The 18,979-nt window shown below is 53.4% G+C and overlaps 1 protein-coding gene across 6 annotated transcripts; it reads right to left on the bottom strand.

Moving 5' to 3' along the window:
* Positions 1-1,044: 1,044 nt before the first annotated feature.
* PRADC1 (protease associated domain containing 1) lies at positions 1,045-18,500 on the bottom strand. 6 transcript variants are annotated; one of them, XM_073342993.1, is made up of 6 exons: positions 17,771-18,496; positions 17,070-17,333; positions 13,730-13,830; positions 11,162-11,271; positions 8,585-8,752; positions 5,565-7,813 (listed from the first exon to the last, which is right to left on the bottom strand). In XM_073342993.1, the coding sequence occupies exons 2-6, from the start codon at positions 17,140-17,142 to the stop codon at positions 7,693-7,695; spliced, it is 573 nt and encodes a 190-aa protein (XP_073199094.1). In that variant the 5' UTR covers positions 17,143-17,333; positions 17,771-18,496; the 3' UTR covers positions 5,565-7,692. The 6 variants fall into 6 exon arrangements, with proteins under 6 accessions (XP_073199098.1, XP_073199094.1, XP_073199095.1 ...); XM_073342994.1 differs by having other exon boundaries at positions 18,369-18,496; XM_073342997.2 differs by lacking the exon at positions 5,565-7,813 and adding an exon at positions 1,045-1,252 and having other exon boundaries at positions 17,070-18,499.
* Positions 18,501-18,979: the final 479 nt, after the last annotated feature.

Raw genomic sequence — 18,979 nt, 5'->3', positions numbered from 1 at the left:
TCCGCAGGCATTCCTCTGCTCAGCACTGTAGCGGCAAAACTCGTTGTCAGAAGGGAGTTAGGCGCTTAGGAGCCTATTGACTGTCAGTGCGGTTTTGGCTCTTAGGTGCCTAAATCCCTTTTAACAAGGAGACATAGGCTCCTGAATCAGCTAGGCATTGGAATGCTGAGCCCAGCAATGGCTAAATACCTCTAAAAACCTGGGCCCCGGTTCTTCTGCAAAGGACCAGGAAGGGGGGGCTGGTCCCACCCCAGGTGGATTTGCCAAGCCCAGCCCTGGAGCGCGAAGGGAGAAACAGTCGACTCTATTGTGTCTGGGGGGTGGCTGGAGGGATCCATCCTCAGCCTTCCCTTGTGTGTATTATCCCACTGACCTCCAAGGGGTGCAAAGGCTGCAGGGCTGGGTCCTGGAGTATCACGTGACCTTCAGCCAGCCCTGGAGGCTGAGTCTGCAAGGAGCTGGCAGCTCCTTCTAGACCCACTAGTGTAAGCTCCCCAAGGGACCGCCTGGGTCTGAGCGGTGCCCAGCGCCCACAGCTCCTCTCCAGGCCAGTGGGTGTTGCGAGTGCTCAGCCCCTCTCAGATCAAACCCTATCAGAGCAGCGTGGAGCTCTCGGGGGGGAGGGCGAAGGATCCAGATGAGAGTTCAGGCCGCCTAGTACCAGAGCCGGAGATGGGAAGATGCCAGTCGATGCGGGAGTCCGTTCCCCTGTGAGGGCAGGACCTGCCCTGCAATAGAGACTGAGCCGCTTAGAAATATCTCTGCCTTCTACGAGGCAGGCAGCTTTGAAATACGACTGTTGAACCTATCTTAGCCTTGTGACAGCACATTTTGAGGGCTTTTACATTCTGCGGGCCTGGAGCTGGGAGACTGACCTAGAAACTTGGTGCCTGCAGATCACAGGCCAAATCCTACAGTGGTGTAAATCTGGAATAGCTTCACTGATTTCCTCGGAGTTACTCCAAATTCACACTGGTGTCGCTGAGATCAGAATTTGTTTTCACCTTCTTAAGCCCTTGCTGCACAAGAAGTTGTACTTTGATTTTTGATCTTGCTTGAAACAATACAGCAATATGTTTATTTGACGTGGTGCTAATGCCCGTGATGATAGAACTGTAGTGAATGAAGGGAGTACGCTGGTATGGAGTAGACCGACTGTTAAACCGTGGCCTACAATGGCTCCGGAACATTGCTTGAGCAAAGCAGTCTTCCAAAAACCCACATGGTGCAAGGATCTCAAACAAGGTCCCACCTGTAGAAGAAAAATGTTACATTTGAGAGCAAGGAATTGTGGTTGAACAAAGACCTGCTAACCAAAGTGATCAGGCTAGATGTGAATTACAGTGACAACACTATCCAGATGAAAATGATATTGCAGGAAAGCCCTATCTGTGACGAATGAGGTGTTTAAAAAAACCAAAACGTAAAATGGGAGATTTAACAACCACCACCCCCCAAGCCTTGTCTCCATTTATGCGGCTTCCTTTTTGCAGGCCAGCTTGAGCGGTGTCACTATATTGGTCAGTTTCACTTCTTGGTTCTCATGCCCGGGCACAATTCCCTTGCGTGTGGGTTTCCTGTGCAATGCTTCAGCTCTAAATAATCCCTCCTCTTTCGAATGTATACACCCTGCCTGCCGGTGTCCTGAAGAACCAGAGCACTGCGGCTAGCCCTGCCTTGGATATTTTGTTGGCCAACCTTGAGTTTTAAAGTTGCCAACATCCATCTCCCTACGACGAGCTTTCCGCCTAAGGCTTTAAGTTAACGCGTTTCAGTTCAGAGAGAGTTGGGAAGCAGGCCCACCTCCTCTTACTGTTGTGCTTGTAACCAACAGCCCGACGTTCCTTTTGGGACGGGGCGAGTGGCAGTCTTGTTTCAGGAGAGGTAGGCAAAGCCATTTGATCGGTATATTCTCACGTAAGCAGAGATCAGTGCGTGCTACAAACCGTGGATCCAGATTCCCAAACAGCCTGAATGCCGAGCCTGGGGTTGGGTTGGGTCCACTTGCAAAACGGGGAGTATTTGGCGCGGGAGGTTTTGGTGCTTCGCTGGATGAGCCCCAGCAAACCGCCGTAGCGTGGGGTGCAAAGCAGCTCTGTTTAACAGTAGTTGCCTTTGATGGAAGCTGCCACTAATCTTTTTGAAACAGAAAAGCGGGTGGGCCAGGCTGGGCTGCCCTTGCTGAGGTCATCTGCAATCTGCGCCCAGTTTGGCCACCTGGCTTTTATTTTCTGCATTGTTCGATTCACGGCAAAGCAGAATTCTAGTGCCATTCTCCTACACCTCACCCTACCCCGTCACATCCACGCTCTGCACAGCTTCCCTGCGGTCACAAACGGCCTTGGGTAAATGAGCCTCATCAGCCCCCCTCCTCGCAGGTTCCTGGTTCAGGGCTTGGGACGTCCTCCCCCGTGGACTGTAGCCAGACATGTCTCCAGATTAGGGTTGCCAACCGTCTAATCACACAAACCCACAGCCTTGCCCTGCCCCTGCCCTGAGGCCCAGCCCCGCTCACTCCATCCCCCCTCCCTCCGTTGCTCACTCTCCCCCACTCTCATTCACCGGGCTGAGGCAGGGGGTTGGGATGAAGGAGGGGGTGAGGGCTCCGGCAGGGGTGTGTGTGTGGACTCTGGGGTGGGGCCAGAAATGAGGGGTTCAAGGTGTGGGAGGGGGCTCTGTGCTGGGGCAGGAGGTTGGGCTGTGGGAATGGGTGAGGGGTGCAGGCTTTGGGAGGGAATTTGGATGCAGAAGGGGGCTCCGGGCAGGGGGTTGAGGTGCAGGAGGGGTGCGGGCTCTGGGAGGGAGTTTGGATGCAGGAGGCGGCTCAGGGCTGAGGCAGGGAGTTTGGGTACAGGAGGGGGCTCAGGATTGGGGAAGGGGGTTGGGGTACAGGATGCAAGCTCTGGGGGGGAGTTTGGATAAAGGAGGGGGCTCAGGGCTGAGGCAGGAGGTTGGCGTGCAGGCTCTGGGAGGGAGTTTGGGTACAGGAGGGGGCTCAGGGCTGGGGCAGGGGTGCAGGCTCTGGGGGGGAGTTTGGACAAAGGAGGGGGCTCAGGGCTGAGGCAGGAGGTTGGAGTGCAGGAGGGGGTGTGGGCTCTGGGAGGGAGTTTGGGTACAGGAGGGGGTTCAGGATTGGGGAAGGGGGTTGGGGTACAGGATGCAAGCTCTGGGGGGGAGTTTGGATAAAGGAGGGGGCTCAGGGCTGAGGCAGGAGGTTGGAGTGCAGGCTCTGGGAGGGAGTTTGGGTACAGGAGGGGGCTCAGGGCTGGGGCAGGGGTGCAGGCTCTGGGGGGGAGTTTGGACAAAGGAGGGGGCTCAGGGCTGAGGCAGGAGGTTGGAGTGCAGGAGGGGGTGTGGGCTCTGGGAGGGAGTTTGGGTACAGGAGGGGGCTCAGGGCTGGGGCAGGGGTGCAGGCTCTGGGAGGGAGTTTGGATGCAGGAGGGGGCTCAGGGCTGGGGCAGGGGTTTGGGGTGCAGGAGGGAGTGAGGGCTCCGGCTGCTTCCAGTTAGCAGCACAATAGAGCTAAGGCAGGCTCCTTGCCTGCCCCGGCCCTGCGCTGCGGCTGGTACGTCCCTGTGGCGGGCAGGAGGTGCTGCATTGCCCCCGCCTGCAGGCACCACCCCCACAGTTCCCATTGGCTGCCATTCCCAGTCAATGGGAGCTTTGGGGGTGGGGGCGGTGCATGGAGACTCCCTGCCCCTCCCGCCCCCCAGGACCACAGGGACGTGCTGGCCGCTTCCAGGAGTGGCGCGGGGCCAGGGCAGGCAAGGAGCCTGCCTTGGCCCTGCTGTGCTGCCGGACTTTTAGTGGCCTGAAATCTCCCAGTTTGGTTTTAGTAGCCTCCAAGAGATAGAGCCCGATTCCAGGAGACCCCCAGCGAAACTGGGAGAGTTGGCAACCCTACCCCATAGAGAGGGGCTACTGCACACCCCACCTTCTATAATCACTGTGTTCACACTGATGCAGGTGTGGTGAGACTGAAGTCAATAGAGCTTTTCAATCAGTTGGTATGGTGTCTGTCTGTACATAATGCATGATAAGAGAGAGCTGGTATCCACCTGAATGAAAATAAATCAAACCACGATAACCCCCGCTGATTTGGACTCTGCAAGCTTCCCACAGCATTTGAACTTTGTGGAACTGTTTCTTCTGTCCGTTTCAGTCTGTCCTTTTGGTGGTAAGATCTAGGGGAACTTGCGAAGCCAAGATGGGCACATCCTCCCTCTCCAACGATATCAGCCCATAAAGCGCTGCACCTGGTCCTTGTCACCCGTCCCACTGCCATCCCTGTGGCATCGTGCCCTTCGGTGACCTCAATAAAATGATAGTGGTAAGACCTGGGGCTGGGCCTGTTTCTTTGAATTAAACATGGATGGTGATCACTTGTTCTCCACGTTTGCGAGTGGTTTGGTAAATACGGTCAGAGGCTTTAAAAACTCTTAAATTTCATAGTTTCAGATTTTAAAATCTGAAATGTCACAGTGTCAGAACCGTGGGGGTCCTGATCCAAAAGGGAAGGGTCGCAAGGCTATTATAGGGGAGCCATGGTATTGCCATCCTTAGTTCTGCGCTGGTGCGAATGGCAGCGCTGCCTTCAGAGCTGGCCACCCGGCCAGCAGCCACCCAGCTCTAAAGGCAACCTAGGAGTAAGGGTGGCAATACAGTGACCCCCCTACCATAGCCAGATTTCACGGGGGAGACCAGATTTCACGGTCTGTGATGCGTTTTTCACGGCATGAATTTGTTAGGGCCCTTGTGATGCTAGGGCAGGAAGTAATCAGCTTTATCTGCAGCAGGGGTGATTTAGGTAAGAACAGGTTAGAGAGACACCTGTCAGGGATGGTCTAGTTTAAAGCAAGCCCAGGCTAGTAGTGACTGGAAGTTGCCATCTGATGGTTGGTGGGCTTTGTGAAAGCAATTGATTATCTTATTCCAGTTCCAAGTGGCCAGCTGACCACATCAGGGTTCTTACCCGCAGCTGTGGAACAGACACGTCCTCCCCTTATCCCAGAGTCGGCCCTTCCAGGAGAGGGGTGGGGCTGAGTGCTGGGTGAAGGACACACTACTGCCGCTGTGACCCAGCCCTGCCTGGCCTTCGTTCCTGCCAGTCCAGCCCTGACATCACACCCTGTTGGTGGAAAGTTGCACACAACTCTGTGACTCTCGTGGTGAAGGGTGTGCGAAAGCAAATCACTGTGCTAACAGCAAAGAGACAGTAAACTTAGACATACCCGTGGCTCGTTCACCTTCTCTGTCGGCACCTAAAGCCTCAGCGCTGGGGCGAGCAGGGCAGGGAGGACGGTTGTTCTCCTGACCTTTTGGTCCTCTGGGCTCGGAGCAAAGCCGCCCCTGGAACAGGCACTGACCCTACAAATGCAGCACTCCCCATAAAAAATACATCTCAGCAGCAGCCATTCCTTCCCCAGCCCTGTCGAGCAAATCTGGAACGACCTAAGCACGGAGCCTTGCATTGTCACAGCTCCAAACGTGCCTCAATTGATGTTATTTTGCCCAGTTATAAATCTCTATACACCCACTCATGGGAGGTCAAGAAACCAGACGGCTGAGAGCTTCAGGCTTTATTAGAGAGATTAAAGAAGAGGTTCATGTTACAAATGAATATAGCCCCGACAGCATGAAGGCAAACGCCAGCTGGCAGCTGTGGTGTCAGACAGGTCCTGGGAGCTGGAGGGGGCATGATCTAGTGGGATCTGCCTGCCCAGCGCCGGCAGCAGCATGGAAGGAACAAGTTAGCAGGGAGTGGGGCTGCAGTTCACACGCTCCCTGCCTGGGTGACAGCGATGGAGGAACTGAAAGCTGCAGCCAGGCTGAACCAGGCCAAGACCCACACAGCCCTAGTGCCATTCAGCCACCTTCAGCTAACAGGAGTGCAGGGCAAGCAGCACTGGGCCTGAGTGTGTCCTGGGTCAGTGGAACCTGCTGTCTGATGGGGACTTTCCCAGTGCATCAAGCCTGGAACATGCCAGTGATCTGGGCTCCCTCTGCTGCAACAGCCTCTGGGCTACAGGATCTTGCAGAAGGCTGGGCTTCAAATCATGTGGCCACGAATGAATCCTGACTGCAGCATTCAAGAGACGATGACAAGGCTCCGATCCATGGGAGTGTCATGTACACTGGGTTCCAGGGCCGGGGGGGGGAGAGTTAAGGCTGCCCCATCTCCCTCCTCCATTCCCAAGGGCCTCCACCATCCTCCCCGTTGCTAATTATAGCTCCTTCCTTCTCCTCATCCCCAGCAGCCCACATCCTCCCCAACCCACTCCAAACAGCCTCCATGCACTGAGCTCTCTGCTCATTCCTCTTTGCTCCCTTCCCCCCTTGCTGGCCTCATGTCTGAGGCAGAGCTAGCTGGGGGAAGGCATAGGGGGTCCAGCCAGGGGCAAAGCCAAACTGGTCTAGATTGGTCCTACACCCAGCACTGCCCCCGCATCAGCCAGGCAGCCTTGGGGCTCCCTGACCCCACGCCCTCTAGCGTACGGCCCCAAGCCCCTAGAACCTGGCCAAGCCTTAACTCAGAACAGCCGCGTGTTAAAGCTTCCCAAGGGTCAGAAGCAGAGCTGGGCCTGAGCTGAGACCCTGGCTCGGAACAACCTCAGCATTAGGGGCGTAAAAGGGGTCAAGATCTGAACCCAGCTGGGAACTTTACGACCCTCCTGCCCTGGCCAGCCCCACCCTGCTCTGGCCCGCCACAAAACATTCCAAATCCAGGGCTAGCTTCGCCCACGTCGCATTAAACCGCTGCGCTCCTGCCTCCACTGGGAATCATGGTCCAAGGGCCAGATCCAAAGACTTGGGACCTGACTGAAGTGAAGGGAACAGGATCAGGCCTTTGAACAGTATAAGGTATTAGAGGCTCCCGTCACCTTGCAGTTGCCAGGGAACGTGTCAGGCTCGTGCTCTGGTGAAGCCAGTGGGGTTGTGCTGGCTTAGGCCAGAGGTGAATCTGGCCCATGCAGTTGATTTGGACCTTTACGTTCCTGTATCCGCTTGTGGTTATGGGCTGTCTCCAGCCCAGCCTCAGGCTCCAGCAGCCTCGTTCCCTTTGACGTGACGGAGTCCGAGCCCAGATCCTCCCAGAGATTTAGGTGCCTAACTCCCATTGATTTCAATGGGAGGGATCTCTCTCTTCTGAGCCCCATCTCTGAAAAAGACAAACCCACACAGAGCCACTTCCTCTCTCCTCCAGGCACCCTCGTCTTGCCTGAGTTTACACTTCTGGCTCCACTCAGCTACAAAATATAAACCTCTGGCCAACCTGGTGGGTCCTGTTAGCCCAGGATGATCCCCTGTGCATTGCTCTTTCCCCTCTTTACGCTTTATCCACACGTTACCATTTCGCTTGAGATTGGCCGTGCACACCTGACATTGTTTGCAATGCAATGCTATCTGACAGCTCCTCAAAATGCTTCTCTAGCACGCTCTGGCCTCTCGGACTCTGGGGCGTCTGCCTCCCTGCCCGGAAATAGTTACTAAGGAAGTCATCCGGCAGTGACGGTGAATGATATGATGATGTCGGAGTTTAGCTGGCTACCAGCTGCAACACAATAATTCCAGTGGGAATCACCCAGTGAGTTTGGATTGTGGAGTTTTGGGGCAGGCAGGGGCTGTTCTTCAAGGCCAATCCCTTCAACAAATCCATCCAGAAGGCTCCAAGACCTTCCCTTTCTCTCCCCACTACCAGAAGGTCCATGGAGGCTGCATCGTTTCATAGGCTGGGATGCTGGTAACGTTGACAGGGATGGAGATGATGGCCCAAGGGAGTCCGTGCTGTTCCAAGGAGCGTCGGATCATGTACCTAGACACACACACACACGCATCTTGACGGAGTGAATCAGGAAAGAGGTGCTTAGTCCTTAGACGCGCTCTGGAGCCAACCCAAGAGTGCAAGGTCAAGACCAACTCAACCCCACAGAACAAATACAACTGACTCCACTAAGGGTCTCACTGACAGGGCCTGATTCTGGGAGGTGCTGAGCACCCTTAGCTCCCACTGATCTCGGAGGGAAGTGAAGTCACTTAGCCCTTCCCATGGGATACTCAGCACCTTGTAGAGTCTGGCCTTCAACAGGGGAAGCCGGAACTTTCTGACGGACGGCTGCCCTGGCAACTTGCCAGGAGAGTGAGCGCTGCACATAAGCTGCCTAAACAATTTCCATGCTTAAGAATCAAGCCAGGCAGCCAAGTGTGATTGCAGATGCCTCTTGCTTGCTGGATGAACAGGGATGGCTGAGTGGAGGGCCACGGTGGCTCATCAGCACTGGGCCAGCCCTGCAGAGACACAGGCTATGGCCTGCAGTTTATGATCTCTGCTGTAAGTGCTAGCTTTATCATTTATTCTACATTAACATGCTGCCGATAAAGGGAGCACTTCCCTCTCCATGGCTGGCCAGAGCCCATGGACATTAAAGATCTGGAGAACATCTGAGGTGCCGGAAACAAAGGTGCCAGTGCGATCCTTCATTTCATCCACACAACCAGACTGACTTCAATGGGGCTGCATGGTACAACGGGGCGGCACAATCTGTGAAGATACAGGTGTGTGTGCATGTTGGGGAAAGGCACCTACCCATCCCTGCCCAGGAGGAAGAGAGCAGGAATGTCCGCCGTCAGCCTTGTGCTGTCCTGGATCATTTCGACGTAGAAGCTGTCGTTGTCGTACGCATTATCGGCGATAATCACTGCCCTCCCGCCGTGCTCCTGGACGACGCGCGTCTTCGACAAGAAGGAACAACCCCTGCGGCAGAACATAACACTGTGTCTCAGAGACCCGCTCGGCCAGCTGTCTGCACAGCGCAATGCCTATGTCTCCCCCTTCAAAGACATCACCCCTTCCCAGCTGACGCGCTTCGTGTGCTTCATACAATCGCCACCCGCAGAAGTGAAGGGTGAAAAGGGCCACACTTATGTCTGAGTGGGGGAATAGGAAGCGAATGGCCCATTTTAACCATAGGATTTTTATTGTTCATAATAATAATAGGCACTTCTCTATCTTTGCTTCACCAACATTATCCCGACACCCAGGAAACATCAGTGAGGGAGCAGGTGAGAAAACTGAGGCAGAGCAGTGCAGTGATTTGCCCCAGGATGCAGAAGGAATCTGTGTCAGAGCTGGGTTTAGGATTCTGCAGCACCTGGCTTCCAGGCCTGTGCTCGGACCGGGCCTCATTAATATTACTGTCTGAGCAAATGTAGTAATTAACCATTGGAACAACTTACCAAGGGTCACGGTGGATTCACCGTCACTGGCTGGTTTTAAATCAAATTAGTCTAAAAGCTCTGCCCTAGGAATTCGTGTGGGGCAGGTCTCTGGCCTGTGTTATGCAGAGGGACAGACTACAGTCCCTTCTGCACTTGGGATCTATGAAAGCATCTCCCCTAATTCTCTTCTTTTACTTTCTCGGTCTTCAGTGCACCTCAGCTACACTCTCCAGTGCTCGTAGGGTAACACTCCACCGCAAGAGCAAGTGAGCGACTCTGCTGGCTTGTCTTGGCCCCCTTCACTCAGCACCAGCTGTGATCGCCGGCCTGTCTGGGACGTTGTCCTAACACTGACACTTGCCCGGCAATCCTCCACTGGCACAGCCCTGCTGGCTTCTGCTTGGGAGCGCAGACTCCTTTGCTAACAGTGCCTGGGAGATAGCTGCTTGCTGACCAGCGGGCAGGGAGCAGGTGGTCTCACTCCCACGGAGCAGGTGCTCTTGTCGCAAAAACCGCTGATCCAGCATAATCAGTGCCCTTGCACAGTCCACCTACACACAATCGGAGGTGTGACTGCAGCACGCGTGGGCATGCCGAGCTGGCTTCGAGTGAGCTAACCAGCTAGAAACAGCAGACATGCCGCAGCAGCTGCTGCTAGCTGCCTGGCTGCAGTGTGGACAGACCCCCAAAGTCTCAGCAGCGAGGCCAAGACCGAATGGGTCCTTCCCTTCTCTGCTTGGGAATGCATCCCTGCAACTCGGAACTGGGGCGGTGGTGGGCAGGGTAGAGCTGGCTGGCCCTGGCAGTGCCCACACTGTACCTGTTCTGTGGTTATTAGCCAGGAGGCTTCAGCCTCCTCTAACCAAGCCCCAATCGCCAGGGGAAAGCTGGATGCTTTAGGAAAATGGTCTCAGTGAGTAGGGCCTCTCCAGGCTCCTGGCTGCTAGACCACATAGCTGCTCTCAGAATGCCGGAGCTAAGATTCTGCATGAGCAGAGAGGCCGCTGTGGGGCTGAATTCCCCCAGCGTGATGCCTTGCAGCACTGGGCCCACTGCGAGGAGGCAGGACCTTGGCAGCAGGGCCCGGGAGGAGTGGAGTTGGGGGGCAGCATTGTTCCCTGCTCAGTTTCCTCGAGGAAATCCAGGAGGGCATTAACAATTCCTGAAGCTACATTAGTCCCCTCAGCGTCTGCTATTGAGTAAGCGACAGCAGTCCCATGCCAGACGTCTCCAGCTCCGATTGAGCTGGGAGGTTTCCTTTTCAGCAGACCCACCCCCTCGTCTGTGGGGCTGGGAGGCTCACCTGGGCCCCTTCCACAGCCCCCTAAATGTCTCATGAGAAAGGGTGATGCCCCAAACACTGCCCAAGATGAACCTCAGAGCTGTCAGAGGATTCCCTGGGGAAGGAGTACATGACTGGCCTGTTTCCTTTATATTAAACAGCAGTAGCTGCCTTCCTTCCGGGACCTCTCTGTACAGACATACGGCAGAGGGGAAAGCTGACGATGGAGTCAGTTTTGTCAGACTAGAAAGTAACAGGGGACGGGAGACTAATCACGTTTCAGGTTTTGTCTACAAGGAAAAAACGACCAGCGTACACAGCTCCCCAGGTGGACTCACCATCCCAGGAGAAGACTGTCCCCACGAGGAGCTTTACTGGCATAGCTACGTAGCAATAATGCCAGCAGTACAGTAATACCTCAGTAATATTCTCCAGGCAGAGGAGCCTCTGCTGTCAGAGGACTATGATAAAAATGAACAGGAGCCAAAATCTCCACGGGACCGTTCCCCAGGCAGGTGCTCTGCGACGTGCCAGATTTCATTCGCCCGATCTCGTTGGTGGAAAAAAACCAACCCGCCCACGCCCTGCACGCCACTGTTCTAGAATCACACTATAAATAGCTCCCCCCCTCCATCGGTAAAACAGATCTGTCATCAAACCTACCCACGCTCCACCAGGGCGATCTGATCTTGGATGAAGACTCCATTGTTTAGCTCCCCGCATGCCTCTGGAGGGTCTGCCGGGACCAGGTGTATCTGCTCATATCTTGTGTTCTCGGAGAGGAAAGGAAAGAAGCAGACTGGGAGTAACGGCAGGGGGCAACACTTGGGGCAGGGGGAGCAGCTAGGTTTGCTAACTTAGATCTATTCTGGGGTCTGCAGCAACAGGCTCTCTTTGTTCTGGTTAAGGCCAGCTTCATACAACAGTTCTCACCCTCCTGCCCTAACTAAACCGAAGAAAACTACAAAGACAGTCAGATCTAGCCTTGTTATTGCTAGACTCCTATATACTTTGCAGGTCTATAGCACCTAAGGGTCTAATATTAAACCCTGCAAAACCTCATGGAGCTATCAGAGGAGTTTGAGTACAATGTATTAGCTAGTACTTCCTCTTTCCTCTTCCTTGCCATTGCACCTTTCTGCCAACTATTCCTCAACCCCCACAACCATGGCAGGTAGGCAATGCTTATTACCCTCATTTTACAGATGGGGAAACTGAGGCACAGAGCAGTTCCATCACACGCCCAGAGACACACAGTGAGTCCGTGGCAGAGCAGGGAACAGTACTTAGGTCTCTTGACTTGCAGTTCTGGGCTCTAAGCCCTGGATGGCACTCCCTCTCCTTGCTGCGTGTGGTTCAGCTCCAGTGTGGGAGGCTCACAGTTTCATTAGTCCTGTGGGAGACCAGGCAGGGAATTACAGGGAGGTCCTGTCTAAGGCAGGTCCTTCCTGCAGTTGTTCTTAGGGATCCAGGATTGGACGTGAGTGTCTCACCGTGAACTCATGTTCATGGTGTACGTGTCCATAACCAGATAATGTAGCTCCCTGTCTTTGATCTCCCTGGCCTGTGAGGGCTGTCCCAGATGCTGTGCATGGTAGAGAAATGCCTCTTGCTGGATTTGCCCAGCCTGCAGCTTCAGGCAGGTCTGTTCACGTGTTTCTTACTGAACTCATCCCCCCTCACCTCCTTTTTTTATTACAGGGCCAAGGTCCCATTTGTGCAGGTCACTGAATCACAGTTTGCAGAGTGGACAGGCACTGCTGGCTTGTCAGTCCATCGGAGTTGTGTACAGTGCGGCCCCTCAGAGGCTGCTTGGGTCACTCTGCCAGCTGCCCGGGTCACTCTGCCAGCTGCCCATCCTTGCTCTATGCTGGCTTACTTTCTTTTGGACCTGATTCTCCATGGCCCTGTGCAAAGCGGCGACAAGATGAGCACGGCAGCATCTCACACGCTTGGCACCACACCAGGTGCAGGGCAATGGTGAATGAGGCCCTCGGCCTTATCTCAGCCGAATCCCACAAGAGGCATTCTCTACCATGCCACGCTGGACGCCCTGCTGATGGTGGAGAAATGGCAACATACGGCAGTATCCCTTTGTTCTAGTATAAAGAGAATCTAGGGTCCAGATCTTCAAAAGTAATTATGCTCCTAATGCTCATTGATTTAAATGGAAGTTAGGAGCCTAAATAGCTTTCAGGATCTGGGCCTAGAAGCTCAGAGGTAGGGTCTAATCACAGGACTTGGAGCTAGAAACTTGTGATCTCATGGACTGAGCATCGGCCTAGGAGCCACGAACTCTTGAAATTAAAGCCTGCCTCTAACACTGTCCTGCTGTGTGGTCTTCGGCAAATCACTTAAGTCGCCTGCCTCAGTTTCCCCAGTCTGTAAAATGGGGATTAAAAATATCTACCTACCTTGCAGTGGTGTTGTGATGGTTATACAGTTAACATTTGCAAGACACTTTGAGGCTAAAATGTGTTACTACTAACTAGTACATAGGTAGCACTGGTAATTGCTTGTTGGAGATTTGTAATAGGTCATCTGCATCTATGAGGGATTTCAGAAATGCAAATTGCTTGCACAGATGTCTCTGCAGTTAGTATAACAACAATTTATAATTCTGGCACTTAGCCAGTCAGTTACGGGCCAGGCATCTCACACAAGATTAGGCAGACAGGGAGAGCAGCTCACACAGCATAGCACTGATACCCTCCCAAATCTCTCCCAGGCAAAATCACACAGAGACTGAACTGCACAAGGCTGGATAGATTCCTGGCCACCCACACCCCAATCTATCTCGCAGAAATAACTTCTTAAGCAGTTCCAGCATTTTTCTTACACATGGATCTGCTTTTCGGACCATGTTAACATAGGAACTCATTTGTTTTGCATGTCCCAGATTGAGCAGGAACTGCAGTGTTCCCAAGGGAAGGTAAATGGATCACAGAGATTTTGGAGTAGCTTCATCAGAATTCCTTGGCAAATTCCAAAGTTCAATCTGCACACTTCGGGCCAGACTCGGAGCTCTCTTACAGGAGTGTAAATCAGAGCAACCCCACCAGTTTCAATAATTGACACTGATGTAACTGAACTCAGAATCTGGCCCGCTGTTTCTAAGGGGCAACAAATGTAAGAAACGACCACATGAAGATCAGGTTTCAAATCCACTAGTTGCTGTTGAGAAAAATCTAGAAATGAAAGGTCTAATACATATCTGATCGTCATACTTACAAACACGCCTCCAAAATCTTTGGCCGGAGTAGCAGTGAAGATGTAGCGGATATCTCTGGGACTCAGCACTTGGAAATATAAATATTCATGGATGCGTAACCCTGCGTATTTAAAAAGACAAAAAATAGACAAGGGGGGAAAATGGAAAAGCTCTTGGGAAATTCCTTGGTGATATTTAAAACTAAATTCACAATCACGCTGCTGTGAAAATAGCTCTTCTCAATGGGGATGAGAGAAGCAACAGGTTATATAACATTTCATCTATACAGCACCTTTCATCTAATAGCGGCTGAATATACAAGGCACAATTCACCTGCCACTCTGATGCAGCCAGTTCTGGTGTGCGTGTGTGCGGAGGGAGCTGTTCAACAGCGCACAGCAATGCTGCGTAACTGTTTAGAGCAGGAAGCCAAGCATATGGCATTCCACTGAAATCACAAGGGATGTTTCAGGGAGGCAGAATTGAAATGACTCCTGGTGTAATTTGGCCAGGACACCTGCACGTACACCCCGGTGCTTGTGAAAATACATCACGGGCCCTTTTTCCAACCCCTTCTCCATAATTTTCTTAAGCCACCTCAATGCCATACCCCAGCGAAGGCTGCCCCACAGAAGCTATGATTGCATTCAGGATCATGAAAAGATCTATTGATGCCACTCTCTGGAACAATGCTTGGTGCCAATTCTGCTCCTGCAAATGTCCCATGTGTATTACGTCGCCTCCAAACAAACAGGCTTTGTAACAGTACCCCTAATAAAAGGGTTGGGGAATGGCTACCTGGCCAGTCAGGACAAAGTGCTCCCAATCCTGGCGCGATGAGGTCCCTTTTTCAGTGCCTAACACATGCCACCTGACAAAATGGTCCGCAAAACTCCAGCAGGCTTAACACGGCTGCGTTCCGGGCACAGCAGATGCACAACGATCATTAGCTGAATCCCAAGGCGCTGCCATAGAAGTGCTTTAATTAAGAGCTCCAAATGTCCTGCCTCCGCGACTAATTCTGGAGCCACTTATTTCCCACGGAAGCAATTAGGGACCCATTGACAAGCAGTGGGTGGAAAGCTTAATGCTGAATTTGCTATGGCACAGAAGCTGTCAGAGTTATGCTGGATCTCCTGAGAGCCTCTTAAAGGTGTGTCCTCTTTTTCTCTGCTCCAACTGAGCCAGGGCAGGGGTGATGGTCTCCCACTGAGATGGCCCCTTCACCTGTAGTTTGAATCAGCACTTCCTGAAAGAGGCTTTGAAGACTCAGGATGGCTCTTTTACATCTTGGGAAGGGAGTGCTGGCTAGCAGTTACAGCAGGAGCATGGGCAGCGGGACACGTGGGTTCTGTTGCACTGACACCCTGTGTGATCCTGGGAGGCTCACTTAGACCAGCATTTTCACCGACATCCATTGACTTCTGGGTACCCCCAATTTTTGCAGTTTGAGGCACCCTGGGCCGGATTTCCCAAGTTCCTTGAGCACCCACAGCTCCAGATGAAGTCAATGGAGCTGCTGGTGCTTAGCACCAGTGGACATCAGGACCCTGGAGGTGTGTCAAGTTGGGTGCCCAAAAATCACCAGTCCCTTTTCAAACACACTGCCCTTACCCTTTCTCTGCCTCAGTTTCCCCTCCAATAGTAAATGGGAATAACACTTGACCATGGCACAAGGGAGTTGGGAGGCGCGGTTAATGCAGGTGAAGCATAGAATATGCTCTAGCAATCCAATTCACCATCTAAATTAAAAGGAGAGGACAGCTTTAGCCCACCACACCTGGGCTTGGTTGTGATCTCTTTGTGAGAGGCTGAAGTGAATGAAAAAAGACATTGACAAAAGCCCCAAAGGGTCAAACTGCTCTAGCAGCCCAGAAGACTGATCCACATGGACGCACTGATGCTAGCACTACGGAAACCCCCTTCCCTTGCAACCACAGACACCTCTTGAGGGTTGCAGTGTCACTTAGCGGGGAGGTGTCTAGCGGCTGGAGCAGGGGAGCCTGGGGATGTGGGTTCTATTCCTGGCTTTGCCACTAACTGGCTGCGAGTCCTCGGGCACGTCGCTTCATTGTTCTGTGCCTCAGTTTCCCCATCTGTACAATCTGGGAAATGATCCTTATTAACCTGCCTCTCAAGGGCACCATGAGGCTTAAAGCGCTCCGAGATCCTTGGATATAAAGTGCCTTGTCAGTGGGAGTTGTTAATTACTACAGTGTTCAGAGGACGGGATGGGAGGGTACAAGGGTGAATGACAAATAAGGGCCTTATCCTGAGAGGTGCTGAGCACCCACAGCTCTTGCCTACATCAACAGGAGCGGTCAGTGTTCAGCACCTGTCCAGCTGGAGCCCTAACCCTCTGTACTGTTGAGAGCATTCTGACATCCTGCAGCAGCACTTCTGCTAACCTTCCATGAACTAAGCAACACTAACCAAATCCCCCAGCCGCGGCCAGAAAATGAATTTGTGCGAGCAGCTTTGGACCCATCACAAGACTCCTCCACAGTGTGACATAAAAACAGGCTGCTAGCCCTTTGGAAAGTGCCTCCAAACTGAACAAAGGTAGTTTCTAGAATCCAGCGGAGCAACCGCCCCTCTGGGATCTTCTCCTTTGCTTTCTCAATTTTTTAACTGCTGTAGTCTCCCCTTATTTACCTGCTGGCTGCCCCTCAATCCTGCATTCCCTCCATCTTCCTTTCCAAATCTCTTTGCGTGAGTTTTGGGGCTGATTAACGGTGCTCTAATGGACAAAACTCTTCCCTCTAGCCCCCAAACAAAGGCAGCAGCAGTGCAAGATTCTCCCACCTCAGCTGTGACCTGCAGGGATCACATCTCAGGGCAAGAGGATGTTGCATTATATTTTTCTTTGGCTCGCTCACTGCTTTCAAAGCCAAGACACAGGGGAAAAAAATTAAAAGCACAAGGCATTCAGAAACCCTGGATCATGTGCCGAGAGATCCTCCTGAGCCGGATTGCCACTGCTTTGCAGAATATAGAAGTGAAAATGGGAATTTATAAATAGACTAAAAACCTGACAGGTTTGGCAGGTCTCCACGACAGCAAATAAAGCAGAGCGAGGAGAATACAAAGAATAATAATCACAAATTCACCCCAAAGGGAAGCACTCAAGAAGATTTTTTTTAACCCCCTCCCCATGCCTTTATTTAAGGCCAACAGAGTATCTGAGCACAAGGCTAGCTGCTGCATCAGAGCACAAGACTTTGAACAGGCAGCTCAATGTGCATATTAAATGCTTTCTTGTCAGGTCAGCACAGTCCAGCTTTGCAAGCTTACTGGAAAAGGTGCCGACCCAATGCAAGCACTGGGGCACCCTCCAGCCCCCGAGTGGCCAGTACTCACCATCAACAAAAGGCCAGGCGCAGAGAGAGAGCACCAAACGCAACCAGCTGCCAGTGCCAAGTAGTGCAGCCATCTGCCAGTGCACCAACTTCCCCGCAGCTCCCAAATGCACCTCTTACTGTAGAAGTCTCAAACTGGCAAGAGAGCAGAGCTCTGCCTCTAGTTTCCACTCACTGGTGAGCTCAAGCAGCTGCTGATCTCATTGGTGAAGGTTTCAGTCAATCCACTGCTGGCTACAAGAGGGTTGAAATTACCGACTGGTTCCTAGTAGAGAGGAAGCAAAAAAATAATTTAATCCCAGGCTCACAAATTCAGCCCCCACTGAAATTAGCAGGAGATTTTTCAGCAAGATCAGCAGCAAAATAACTGGAAGCAAATTCCTCCTTTTCCACCCACTCCGCTTCCTGAAAAGAAGAGTGAGTGTCTCGTTGCATATTCCCAGGAGAGGGCTGTGGCTGCTTCACAGGCCTGGGTGTCAGGTGGGGTTTTACTTCAGCCTCTGCTATAGACAGGCTGTGTGACCTTGACCAAGGCATTGCACTGTGTGCCTCAGTTTCCCCCTCCGAGCCTAACCATTCAAAGAGGGGACTGCGAGTTTAATTCAATAAGGTTTGCTTACACCAGGGTGCCTTTACTTAAAATGTGTAGCCCCATTCCCTACAATAGAGCTGCTCCCAACAGTCATAAAGCTGCACAGGTACCTGCAGGACTGGGGGTAGACGCAATGTTTGTTGCTTTCACTCAATGAGGAGGGAAAGGAGGGCAAGGGTTGCAGTAATAAGACCCTGGATGCTGGTTTTGTTTTTTACAAATGTGATTTTAATGAGGCGATCGCTATTGCTTCTCTTTCCGATTATCCAGCCTGCTCTGCTCCCACTCGGCCCTTGACTACCACCTGCCATCTCTGCACAGCATTTTACTAGCTTCACAACTACAGCAGCTGCCCCAGCCCGTCTCACTGCCTCAAACCCCACTCCCCCATTAATTTTGCTGTATGCACATTTGACATTTTTAAACCCTTCAAATCCCATCTAGGCTGAATTTGAGTCGCTGTCATGGTAACTGCACTGGTGTAAGCCCCGAATGAGGAAGTGCTACGCTGATGTAAAGCAGGCTCACACCAACACAGCTTAATCCAGTGGAAATTTCTCTAATGCAGACAGGGAATGGGTGCCCCTCTGCCGATGACCCTCCACCATCAGACCCTCTAGTCTGGCCCATTTCCCTCCCTCTCGCTGCACTCCAGGTCCCTGGGGAACCCATCTACCCGCTCCTTGTTCACCAGCACCATTCCCCCACCTTGGCCCAGGTATCACTGCTCCACCCCACAGCGATGGGTGCTGTATATGGACTTGGACAGCAGATATCGGACAAGTGAGCCCTACCAGTGCTCTCCCTGCCACCCGCCAGTCAGCGAGCCCCGCCAGCGAGCCCCACGAGTCCGCCCCCCGCCCGCCAGACAGCGAGCCCCACCAGTCCCGCCCCACAGCGAGTCCCGCCCGCCCGCCAGCGAGCCCCACCAGTCCGCCCCCCGCCCGCCAGTCAGCGAGCCCCACCAGTCCCGCCCCACAGCGAGTCCCGCCCGCCAGTCAGCGAGTCCCGCCCGCCGGTCCCGCCCCACAGCGAGTCCCGCCCGCCAGCGAGCCCCACCAGTCCCGCCCCACAGCGAGTCCCGCCCGCCAGACAGCGAGCCCCACCAGTCCCGCCCCACAGCGAGTCCCGCCCCCCGCCCGCCAGTCAGCGAGCCCCACCAGTCCGCCCCCCGCCCGCCAGTCAGCGAGCCCCACCAGTCCCGCCCCACAGCGAGTCCCGCCCGCCCGCCAGCGAGCCCCACCAGTCCGCCCCCCGCCCGCCAGTCAGCGAGCCCCACCAGTCCGCCCCCCGCCCGCCAGACAGCGAGCCCCACCAGT

This window comes from Lepidochelys kempii, chromosome 4, assembly GCF_965140285.1.
Source record: "Lepidochelys kempii isolate rLepKem1 chromosome 4, rLepKem1.hap1, whole genome shotgun sequence".
NCBI lineage: Eukaryota > Metazoa > Chordata > Testudines > Cheloniidae > Lepidochelys > Lepidochelys kempii.
The sequence above is the reverse complement of the archived record's forward strand: the minus strand, read 5'-3'. Positions and strand labels throughout refer to the sequence as shown.

What these genes read in the sequence shown, in the direction of transcription:
- PRADC1 (XM_073342992.1), bottom strand. Translation starts at nt 17,142, where the DNA reads ATGGCTGCACTACTTGGCACTGGCAGCTGGTTGCGTTTGGTGCTCTCT. An exon ending in CGCCTGGCCTTTTGTTGATG is followed by an intron (nt 13,831 to 17,069) that starts GTGAGTACTGGC and finishes TTAAATACGCAG; the next exon opens with GGTTACGCATCCATGAATAT. An exon ending in ATCGCCCTGGTGGAGCGTGG is followed by an intron (nt 8,753 to 11,161) that starts GTAGGTTTGATG and finishes GTTCTGCCGCAG; the next exon opens with GGGTTGTTCCTTCTTGTCGA.